The sequence below is a fragment of the Octopus bimaculoides genome, chromosome Z, assembly GCF_046866305.1.
Source record: "Octopus bimaculoides isolate indiv1 chromosome Z, ASM4686630v1, whole genome shotgun sequence".
NCBI classification, from domain to species: Eukaryota; Metazoa; Mollusca; class Cephalopoda; order Octopoda; family Octopodidae; genus Octopus; species Octopus bimaculoides.
Window position 1 is genome coordinate 21350285 of NC_142944.1, and position 12884 is coordinate 21363168.

General features: G+C 35.7%; 1 protein-coding gene across 1 annotated transcript in view; it reads left to right on the forward strand.

Annotated features, from left to right (window-relative positions):
* Window positions 1–1399: 1399 nt before the first annotated feature.
* LOC106874919 (spastin) overlaps window positions 1400–12884 on the forward strand; it is an 88186-nt gene continuing 76701 nt past the window's right edge. Inside the window, exons 1-2 of the mRNA XM_089364967.1 lie at window positions 1400–1491; window positions 12432–12515. Of these exons, the coding sequence (XP_089221093.1) occupies window positions 12470–12515 (46 nt within the window). The 5' untranslated portion in view covers window positions 1400–1491; window positions 12432–12469. The remainder of the gene's footprint in view (window positions 1492–12431; window positions 12516–12884) is intronic.

The window sequence follows — 12884 nt, forward strand, 5'->3', positions numbered from 1 at the left end:
CCCTTATTGGTTTGTATAAGCAAGGAGTAGATAAGGTGTGTAGAATAAAGTGTGGACCAACAGAGTCAAGGTTTCATTTGAGATGGAAATATGGTTGTAATTTGCAGCAAATGATGTCATTAATGGAATAAAGCTTGCCATGAATTAGGACTGGAGGTGACTATATCCAAAATGTAGCAGCAAGATATAGCAAAATATAACAAGAGAAACAGTGAAAGATTTTTCAGGTGCTTTTACTTCTGTTGACATTTCATTCTTAATGAATGATTTCTCACTCTGTTAGACTGTTTGAAGGATATATATTAGGAGTGGAAACTGGGCAGTAGTGGGAGATGAGCTTCAATTAGAAGATACAAAAGAGAGAGAGAGAGATATGTTAAATATGTACAGCGTTCATTTAGACTGAAGGATAGATACTTGTGTATGAACTGTGATGTTGCATGGTTCTGAGACAGGTGCTAAATGCTGAGAATGTAAGAAAAGCTAGAGAAACATGAAGAGAGTATTGCACTTGATGTGCAATGTGAATGTACATGAAAGAAAGCAGAGATGAAAACCTGCTATATGAGAAATCAGACATTGTGTTTTGTAGATGAGACTGCATTAGTTCCAGGCCTTGTGATGTGTATGGAGAATAGCAGTTGGGTATAGAATTGCCTAATGGTTCAAGTAGAAGGAACTAGTAGAAGAGGCAGAATTGGTGAAAGGTGACCTCAGGGCCTTAACAAGTGGCAGGTTATTACTTTTGGAGAAGATCTATTCAACCGATGCAAGCATAGGAAAATGGATATATAAATGAGGAACACACACACACACACACACACACACACACACACACACACACACACACACACACACGATAAGCTTTGACATAGTTTCCACCTACCAAATTCACTCACGAGGCATTCATCAACCAAGGCTAAAACAAAAGGCACTTGCTCAAGGTACCATGCAGTGGAACTGAATGCCAAACCATATAGTTATATTGTTACTAAAAACTCTCGTTGAACTTTTTTTACCCAAAGCAGTGGAGTGCCAGAAACAATAGTGTACTTTGTAATATACACAGTTATAATCCTGTGTGTTATGAGTTCAGATTCCACAAGTGCTGATCAATTAAGAACTGATCTGTAACTGGGGTGATCACAATAACATACCACTTATTAAGGAAGTCCTCAGTGGGTTGTTTGTTGACCTGTTAGAACAAAGAAAGAAATGGTTTTCTTTTGACAGTTGTTATAACATTGCTAATGTGATATCATTTCTGGTTATGTAGGGTGGGCATGGTAGGAAGAACACTTTTTCAGATATTCACTATGTTACTACAAAAGTTTGATTTGTGATAATGAGCGATTTTTTTTCTTTTTTGTTCTAATATTTATATTGTTAATATTTTATCTGTTGCAGGCCGTAAGGAGTTAGCAATAGAATTCTACAGGAAAGGTATCACTGAACTTGAAAAAGGTATTTCGGTTGATGTTAACGGCCAAGGTAAATAAAAATACATTTTTCAGTTTTAATTAGTCATTGTTTCACTTTAAGACTGGTGTGAAATCACTTTGTTCTAGTTATCAGCATTTACTATTTTCCACATTCACACACACACACACACACAATCTCAAGCACACGCCCACCTGCATACATACACGTATATACTTTTGATTCTTTTTCTGGTTTCAATCTTTGCACTTGCTATGCTTGGGCATTGCCTTAATGGGTCTGCAATCAGCTATATTGAGCTCCTTGTTTATATGCATTGACCATTGTAAAAGAAAAGTGAAAGTAAATTGTCCTAAAAAAAAGTAAATTGTGATACAAATTGGAATTGTATAATTGTATAATTTTTTTGTAAACAATGTATGTGACATAACCAATATAAAGAACATATATAGGTAGTATCAAAAAGTTCCTGGACTAGCTATGCTTAATAAAAAGTAACTTATTTAACTAAGTTTTAACATCATCTTCTTCGAAATAGTCATCTTGCACAGTAATACATCTGTCCTGCCACTTTTGGAACCTGGCCTGGTAGTTGTTTTCTGCAAGCGAGTAGAGGAGCTTCTGCGATTCGCTCTGGATATTGACAACTGTGTTAAAATGGCGACCTTTGAACTGCATTTTCATCTTGGGGAAAAGATGGAAGTTGACAGATGCCAAATCTGGCAAATTGAATGGGTACAGAAGCGGTGCCCAGTTGTTTTTGATGAGAACCTCACAAGTGAAGAGAAAATAGTGAAAGGGTGCATTGTTGTCATGAAGAATCCAGTTCTTTGAGCTCCAGAGATCCAGTCTTTTTCGCTGAATGTCCTCCCTCAAATACTTCAAAACGTTGTAGTAGAACCCTCATTGACAGTCTGGCCCCAGAGTACAAATTCTCAATGCATAATACCACAAATGTTGAAAAAAAACAAAAACAATGAACATTCTCTTGATTGAGCTGCAGCTCTATTGTGCCTCCTTCAGTTGTGGAAATAAAGGGCTCTTCCATTGTGATGACTGCTGCTTCATCTCAGGGTCATACCCATAGACCCAACTCTCATCACTGGTGTTGATCCTCAATTATGAAGGTCAGATCAACAGTAGCATGCTTACAGAGATCTTGACAGACTTTGACATGATGTTCTTTCTGTTCAGCAATCAGCAGGTGGGGGACAAACTTGGCAGAGACATGCTGCATGTTCAATTCAGATGTTAGAATTGCCTGCACAGGCCCATAAGACAAACCAACGCTATCAGCAATATCGTCCTCTGATGATCTTCATGCACAAGCTGATGAATTTTCTCATTTCCAGGAGATGACACTTGTGGCAGCAGGTCTTCCAGATCACTTATTGTCTTCTAGGGACATTCTTCTGCTCTTGAAGTGCTTATGCCACTTGAAACATTATGTACAGCCCATTGCCTTGTTGCTATAAGCTTTCTGAAAGCATGTTCAATGTCAGTGTAGCAGACTTCCCAAGTTTAATGCAAAATTTCATGTTGGCTGATTGTTCCTGTGTATGATGAAATTTCTGGCTACAGCATTCATGTGATCACAAAAACACAAATTTCACAACTTGCAAAGTAAACACAGTGATGTCACTTGGCACACTGCTTCATGAAGGTTACTGCTAGCTCTCACTGCACATGCGCTTGTGTGCTGCCATCTGTTGGTGCACTACAGAACTAGTCCGGGAATTTTTTTGTACCACCTCATACATATAAAATATATGTATAGTTTTCATGTAAGATGAAAACAATCATATTTACAGGAAAACATAGTCTTTAATGCATGTAATGAAATTTGTGAATACTTTATCATGATCTCAAAATTTGTTTCTCTACATCTGCTCATGAAAGTATAATGTAAATAAAAATCATCACAAGTTCCAAATTGTAGCATAAATTTCCTCTTGGCAAGCATCCACCGCTCTTCTACAGTTTGCGTATGGATGCTGTCATCATTTGGATCAATAAAATTGAGTGGAAGATTAACAGGAAGCTAGCAATATCTAGTGTCTTATAATCTTCTTTTCATGCTAGCAATATCCAATAACTTATAATGTTATTTTCATGAAATTTTGATATGTCACTTTTTGTTTCTTTTCAAATTTACTGTCATTCTTTTTTATGATGGTGAACTGCGTGTAAACTAACCCCTTTCCCTCTTAGTACTTATCTTATTGATCTTGTAAAGGACGAAGATCACTGTGTCATAAAGAGACATAAATCAGGTGGAGCCATATGGAATTTTTTGTTTGATCATGCACACATGCAAAGACAGATAGACAGACAGACAGAAAGAGACAGATAGACAGAGACAGGCAGGCAGGGACAGACAGACAGAGGCGAACGGACAGAGGCGAACGGACAGAGACAGACAGAGACAAACAAACAGAGAGAGAGAGAGAGACAGACAGACAGCGACAGACAGACAGACAGAGGCAAACAACCAGACAGGCAGAGACAGACAGACAGCAACAGACAGACAGAGATAGACAGATAAAGACAGACAGACAGTGACAGACGGACGGAGACAGGCAGGGAGAAAAACAGGAAGAGAGATAGGGAGACAGAGAGAGAGAAACATTTGTAGTTATCAAATTTTACTCATATTGGCATAGAAGGTATTTGCCCAAAGTGCCGTATATTGGAATTGGACTTGAAACTGTAACATGTAGTTTTGAATTGAACTTTGTAAACACACAACGTCTGTTTCATATCATGTTTGAATGTGCGGGTATGTGTGTGTAGTTTATATCTTTTACATGTTTCAGTCATTAGACTGCAGCCATGAGAATTTTAATTGAATAAATTGATCCCAATACTTAATTTTCTCTTTAAGCCTGATATTTATTGTCAGTCTCTTTTGCCGAACTTCTAAGTTACAAGAAAGCAAACATCCCAACACTGGTGGTGGAGGACACACACACACACACACACACACACACACACACACACACACACACACACACTCACACTCACACTCACACTCACACTCACTCACTCACTCACTCACTCACTCACTCACTCACTCACTCACTCACTCACTCACTCACTCACTCACTCACTCACTCACTCACTCACTCACACGTGGTGGGCTTCTTTCAGATTTTGTCTGCCAAATCCACTCACAAGGCTTTTGTTGACCCAGGGCTATGGTACAAAAAAACACTTGCCCAATGAACCTGGAACCAAGTGGTTAGGAAGCAAACTTATCACACAGCCATGCTTGCATCTATATATGTGTGTGTACATACTAGGTAGTTGTGTTTTATTGCACTAATTATCCTTCACTAATTAGGCTAATACTTTAATCCATTTATTGACAGTTTCTTCAGCTTCTAAACATCTTTTGGAAATGATTCTGCTTCATTGATGATTGATTGGTTTCTATGAATTTCCAGTTCAATTCCAGTAGATTTGATTGACCAGACTGAAAAAAAGAAAAGAAATAAAATGAACAACTAAAAAGAAAAGCATGCTAATCCATAAAACTTGATAAACTATCCAATTATTAACTAAATGTTTTGATAAACCTGTTTCTAATTTCTTAATTATAGTGTTGTTGTTAATGTTTTCAAATAATTTTCTTCGTTATTGTTATCAGTATTTTTTTTTTTTTAAAATTCTGTTTTCCTCTTTCGTAGATCAGATGATGTTAAATAATTCTTTCATCAATATTTTTCTAAATAAATTTCTACACCCATACTCTGTACATCCACATTTACTCACTGAAGTAAATCACCATTATCATAATTTTATGATAATGGCAAACTGTTATGCTAAATCAGTATAACAGCTTAACCCTTTTGTGACCATATTTCTGAAGAACTACACCATCCTGGTTTCAATTAATTTTGAAATTAATGAATTTAGTATAATAACCTCATCGTTATTAAGCTTGTATTTGGAACATATATTAACATGGAAATTTGATGAAAGGTTTTAACTTAGATAATTTTAAAACAAATTTGTAACATAGGACCAGGGGCAGTTTTAGGCCAGTTGGTATCAAAAGTAGTAACACTTGGCAATATTGGTGCTGTAGTTTAGGTGGTGAGCTAGCAGAATTGTTAGCATGCCAGGCAAAATGATTAGCAGCATTTTGTCTGTCTTTTGTTCTGAGTTCAAATTCCACTAGGGTCAACTTCATTTTTCATCCCTTTTAGGTACTTAAATAAGTACCAGTTTATCACTGGTGTTGATGTAATCAATTTAGTCCTTTCCCAGAAATTGCTGGTTTTGTGTCAAAATTTGAAACCAGTATGTTGTAGTTTAGATGGCAATCTGGCAGAATCATTAGCAAGCTGGGCAAAAAACTTAACAGCATTTCACCCATCTTAACATTCTGAATTCCAATTCTGCTATGGTCAACTTTGACTTTTTGCCCTTCCAAGGTTGATAAAATAAGTACCAGCTGATTTCTGGGGTTGATTTAATCGACATACCCAACTGCCCTGAAATTGCTGGCCTTGTGGCAAAATTTGAAATCAGTATTAGTGCTGTAGTTAAGGGTCCAGATGAGGTTACTAGTATAGTGTCTTCCAACTACAGAGTGAGTGAGATGAGTGGTATGGAAGACCTTACTGGATAATTTACTCAACCACAGATGATCAAGATGGACTGTATAACTTCTTGTTATCTATGTATATAACTGCAAAAATCAGCTTCTAGAGCATTTCTTTTTATATCTGTGGACCCTTTTGATTACTATTTTATTCTGATGGGACCTCATAACCATTCGATGTTTAAAAACTAGTTTTACAGATACTTCTTTCAAAGTTCCTATTTTGTTTTTTGCACATTTAACTTGTGTAGGCTGAACTTTGTAAAATGCTAGTGAAAGAAACCTAGCTGTTTCTTGCAATAAATACATCTAAAGCACAATTTTTTTGTGGACCCAATGTACTATTTTGCTTGTATCCCCCCCCTCCCCGAAAAAAAATTCTTACATGGATCCCAGTTGAGAACCACTATGCTAGACACTTCATCAGTTACTAGTTACTAAGCTGTAAAATAAAAGATGTTTAAAAAAGAAAAAGAAAGAAAAAATTGAAAGTTATGATGTATGAAAGTAGCATTGTAAACAAACTCATATAAGTGCTGGACCTTACAGAATTTGATTCTCTGTAGAGGCTTACTGACCACTTTTATTCTTCTAAAGGGTATTTACTTGATTTTCTAACCTGTCTTCATAGCCATCATGTGCTTGAGAAAATTCCTTTATTTTCTATAGAATATATATATATATATATATATATATATATATATATATACTGCAAGAAAAACACACTCACACAACATACACATACACGCACACACACACATTCAAAAACTGCTTGCCCACTTTCTACTGACCATTGCCCAAAACCACTCCCAAATTATTCCTGCTACAAATTCCTTCCACAAAGTTAAGCAACACAAACACACACACACACTAACAGATAAATAGCCAAACCACACACACACACATATGCACATACATGTTCTGTTATTACACACACACACACACGGACCCGTGCGCACGCACACATACTTACCTCCCTCTCTTGCATTCTACTGTCTTAGAAAGAACTTCTTCTCCACCCTTTCCCTTCTGGCCATTCCACAATGTAACCCCATGGATATCGTTGGCAATTTTTTCTTCCTCCGTCTTCCCTTCTTTGGACTGTCCTATGTTTCCAACGAAGAGCTCCGCTCGAAACGTCAAATTCTCTTTCTTTCTTTTCCTGAGCGTCCAGTAACACAATCTGTATCACGTCTTCGCGTTGTTGTTTTTTGTCGTTTTTCTTTTTTGAACCTATATATATATATGTATGTATATAGTATAAAATTAATTTGGGCAGCTGGACACAATATAAATCATATAGGCAAAATTTGTTGCTAGTTGTGACCATATGTGCTTGTAGCATATATGGTCAAAATTAGTGATGATTAAATTTTGTCATCTATATATATATATATATATATATATATAGTCATCATCATCATTTAATGTCTGTTGTCCATGATGACTTGGGTTGGATGGTTTGACTGGGCTGGCACGCTCAAAGGCTGCACCAGACTCACAGCTGATTTGGAATAGTTTTCTATGGCTTGATACCCTTTCTAACGCCAATTGGATGCCATTTGCATGACATTGGGGTGCTTATATATATATGCCAGTATGGAAAATGAAATCTAATGGATGATGATGATTATATATATATTTATATGCCAGCAAGGAAAATGAATGTTAAAGAATGATGATGAGGTGATATATATATATATATATATATATATATATATATATATATATATGCTACGTATACCATTTATCCTATTCCATTAAATTAACAAGGTAGGCATACTGCTCACCTAAAAACTGGTTTCATCAAATTAAATATCCTAAACCACTACAATTTAAAATGGTATCAAATAAAGTGAGAACTTTTACAATTTCAGAATCAAATGTTTATCATAAGAACCTGTAGAAAAAAAAAAAGAAAAAAGAAATTTAAAAAAGTTCTACAGGTAAACACTTCTAGTAAATGTCAACATCTAACATTTAAACTTATGAACACATATAAACCACATCTTCAAATACTCAATCAATTTTAAGAATACAATCAGCCTTCTTCACTGTCTAATGGATATCAATGTGATTTTGACACCTATGGGTGGGATTACTTCTATTGGTGTCAAACAGTCTTAGAGACATGCAATTTGATGGTTCCTGAGAGTATACAAAGCTAATAGTTTGTAGCAGGATCATAATTACAAACTTAACCACATGTAATGCGATTACATTGTAACACAAAATTCAGTTAAATAAATTAGAAAATCAATAATTGCCTAAGGCAATCAATAATTATATATACTGTCATTTCATTTATAGTAAATTATTGAATTAATGAAACACAAATAAAGTTTTGGAACTGGAAAATAAAATCTGTTAGAAATAGTATAAACAATGTGTTTAATAATAATTTTATGCAGATTAACTATTGTTTAAATTCTGCTAATTGGTCAACAACAGAGTACTTTAATTCTCAGGCAATGCTGAATATTCTTGTAATTACGTGTTGCTTAGTGGTTAAGAAGTTTGCCTCCATACCACTTGATTTCAGGTTCAGTCCTACTTCATGGTTCCTTTGACAAGTCTTTTCTATGATTAAAGACTGGGCTGATCAAGACTTTGTTGGTAGATTTGGTAGATGGAAACTGAAAGTAGACCATCAGGTGTGTGTGTGTGTGTGTATCACCTTATACTGACCCTGCATGATAATTGTAAATGAGTGTCACCACTATACATACAGTGTCACTCATTTTCATTATTCTGTGAAAACATACCCAGCCATGGGAAATTATTACTTGGAAACAGATGAGAGTTGGAGAGAGAGACACACACACACACAGAGAAAGTGAGACACACATATGATTGTACATATTAACAGTAACTAGAAGGCAATCTCCATTTTTCTTTTGAAATATTGTCTAGAGGAATCCTGGATATGCCATTAATATATTAACCCTCATATTACTGTATTTCTGTAAAAATACACATCTTTTGTTTAAAATAATTTTTGAAAATAATTAAGGATTTAGTAAAATAATTTTGTTGTTTTTAAGCTGGTATTTGTAACATAAGTTAATATGGAATTTAATGGAAGATTACTTTATTAGATTACTTTAAAGCAGGAGATTTAAGTCATAGAGCCAACAGTGTTTTCAGGCAGATTTGTATCACAAGAATTAAAACAAAGTATTTAACCTTTTATCATTCAGATTATTCTGTCAAATGTAATGGTTATTTATCCACTCTTTGAATTAATCATACATTATCTCAGAGCTTTGAGGTTTCAATGAAGTGATTATTTACTTTTAGAGTACTATTGTAGGGGAAGTGTGAGAGGCCAGATCTAGTTAGCTTGAAGATTAAGCAGGTAGAATATTTTAGTTGGATATGGCTGGCTTAATTCTTTAGCATTCAGATTACTTTGTCAAATATAATGCTTATTTGCCCGCTTTGTTTTGAATTTTTCATACATTTTCATACATTCCAATGGCACAATTGTTTACTTCTAGAATAACATTGTAGAGTAAGTGTGAGAAGCCAGATTTCACCAGTTTGAAGATAAAACATGTAGATTCTTTTGGTCGGATATGGCCAATTTAAATGCTCCTGGGTTAATGTTTATATTTTGCCTATAAAATATTGAGGTATTTGGGTAGATTAGAAAGAATCAGTCAACAGTAAAAATATGCTTTTTATTCATTAACTCTTTTGTTACTATATTTCTGATGACATATAATGCTTTTGTTTCAATTAATTTTTAAAATGGATAATTTGGTAAAATAACTCTCTCATTATTAAGCTGATAACTGGAATAAATTAACATATAATTCTAATAGAAGATTATAATTTAGACCACTTTAAGACAGTAAGTTTGTGTCATAGAACCTGGGGTGGTCTCAAGCAGGTTGTCTCAAAAGAGTTAATCCTTTCTGCTATAGGTTCAACACCTGAAATTTTTTAGGGGTGGATGCTAGTCAGTTTACATCAACCTCAGTGTTTAACTGATACTTAATTGATTCTAAGAGAATGCAAGGCAGAGCTGACCTCGGCGGAATTTGAACTTAGAATGTAAAGATGGATGAAATGCTGCTAAGCATTTTGTCTGGCATGCTAACGATTCTGTCACCTCACCACCTTTATTATATTCATTTAATATAAGCTATACATAAACAAGATGACAGAAATAATGATATGCAAGAGGCCTTACAGTATATAGTTTGTTCCTTCCAGGTTCTCAGTTCAAATTCTGATGAGGTCAACCTGGGGCCTTCCATGCTTCATGGTTAATATTTTAGTGTTTTTTCTAAGTTCCATCCTGTTGACCATGGTCATGCTGGGGGAGATTTTATTAGATAATATCATTGATTAACTCCAGATCATACCTATGTTTGTAAATACTTCAGCTGTGACCATCCTCTGTTCTCGGGCATCCTCCTCCACTGTGTTCTTTTTAAAGATTATAGAGTGTAATTTGAGAGATTTAGCATATATAATGAGAGACTTCCTCTTTAGTTTATACTGGTTGAATCCATCACTGTAATATATTAGAGTGGATTCAGTTAGCTGTACTTCTTTCCAAATATATAAAAAAAATTTATCTTGTGTCAAGTCAAAGATAATTAACCCTTTAGCATTTAGATTACTCTGACAAATGTACTGCTTATTCACATTGTTTCAATTAATTAGGCATTATCTCTTAGTTACATAATTGTTTATTTTTAGAATGATGTAGGATATATGCAAGAGGTTAGATCTGGCTGGTTTGAACATAAAACAATGTAGAATAAAACAAGGGCCTGACATAGCTGGTACACTAAAGGGTTAATATAAGAACTGTAGATTCTTTAAACCTACAGATTCCTTCAACCCCTCTTTCACCATCCTTTCTCCACAGCCTTCCTTATTTCTTGGATACTTTCTTTGCATTCACACACTGCTCTTCCCCTCCTCTTTTATCTCTGATACCCTCCGACCTCTCTTTCCCCATTATTACTCTCCTAGTTCTCACCCACTGCCCCTCAACCCTCTGTCATTTTCTCTCACTGCCTTCTCATACCCTTCTGCATTCCTCAGCACCTTCTTGTCTTTACTCCTCCTCCTCCGGCCTATTTCCATGATCCACCTCACCTCTCTTTCCTTTGGTGGCTCTCACATGATTCATCTCTACCCTGCCTATTGCTCCCTTCCTATCCCTTTACCCCATGTCTTCCATCCACATTTGCCTTTATGACGTAAGATAACCCTAGGTCTTTCACAACATAACCTACCCTAACACCTTTCCTCTCTGTCCTCATCTTTTCTTAACAACCCCCTTTCACTGACTCCTCTTTCCCATGTTTTAAGCCACATGCTCTCCTCCACTTTATGCCTATTCTACTACTCTATTACTCTCTCTGCTACCACTCTATCACAATAAATCTGTTCCTCTCATCTTACTCTCTCTTATCACCCTGCCGAGACATTACACCCTCTCCTCTATCTCCGTTAGTTATTAGGAGTCACTCTAGATTTTGCAAATCACTAGGGAATATTCACTAGTGAAGAAAAAAGAAAAGAAGAGAAAAAACATGCATCCTGTACACTCTGCATAGTGGTTGGGGTCAAGATGGACATCCAGCCTTAGAAACCATGCATGATGCAGCCCCCAACTCATAAGATCTTTCAACCTATACCAGCATGGGAAACAAGCATCAAATGATGATGATGGTAGTATGTAGTTTTGCAACTAGTTATCTACACTAGCAAGGATATTATCATTATTGGAATATTTGGCCATCTGTGTTTTGGAGCAATTGTTTTTACAAAGAAATCTGTTATTTTCTTTAATGTCAACTATTCATATGTAACACTGAAATGGAACCTGTCTGTTGAGCCAGGGTTAGTGATAGCAGCAGAGGTACTTTTGTGGTAAAATTTGAACTTAAGACTATGTGGTTCACTACCTTAATAATCCTAGTGTAACAACAAGCATCATCATTGTCATCATTATTTAATGTCCATGTTCCAGGCTGACATGGATTGGGTGGTTTGAGAGGGTCCATTGGAATCAAGGACTGCATCATACTCCAGTGTCTGCTTTGGCATGGTTTCTATGGCTGGATGCCCTTCCTAATACCAAACACTTTACAGCATGTACTGTGTAGGTTTTACTATGGTACCAGCACTAGTGAGGTTGCCATGAAATACGCAAAACTACAAACCCTGACTGGGGAGGCAGGAGCTTTATACTTGGAAGATAAGGTGTAGAGCACTATTGAATTTGGTTTTCTTTTCAAATTTATTGAAGAATTTTCCAAGTTTTTTTTTTCCTTTCTGTGACTTAATAGTGATGATACAATTTCATATATTTCCTTTTATTTTCACTTTTCTTGATGTTTTTTTTTCCTCACAGGAGATGCCTGGGACCGTGCCAAACGGTTGAAAGATAAAATGTCAACTAACCTTGTTATGGCCAAAGACCGCCTGGAAGTTCTGGGTAAGTTTTCACATTCTTTCTTGATGTAGAAAATTATTTTCATGTCATCATAAATTAAGAAAACCAAAAGCTTATTAATTACAAAAAAAATAATTATAATGCATTTTGAAGTGAGTTATTAATTGTACAGGTATTTTGTTGCTATTAAGATGATAGGCTGGCAGGATCGTTAGCACACTGGAAAAAATGCTTAGCAGCATTTCTTCTTGGTTTTACATTCTGGGTTCAAATTCCTCTGAGGTTGACTTTGCTTATCATCCTTTTGGGATCAATAAAATAAGTGTCAGTTGAACACTGGAGTTGATGAGCTCCTGCCACCAAATTTTGGACCTTGTGCCTAAAGTGAAAAGGATTGAGTTGGCAGAATTG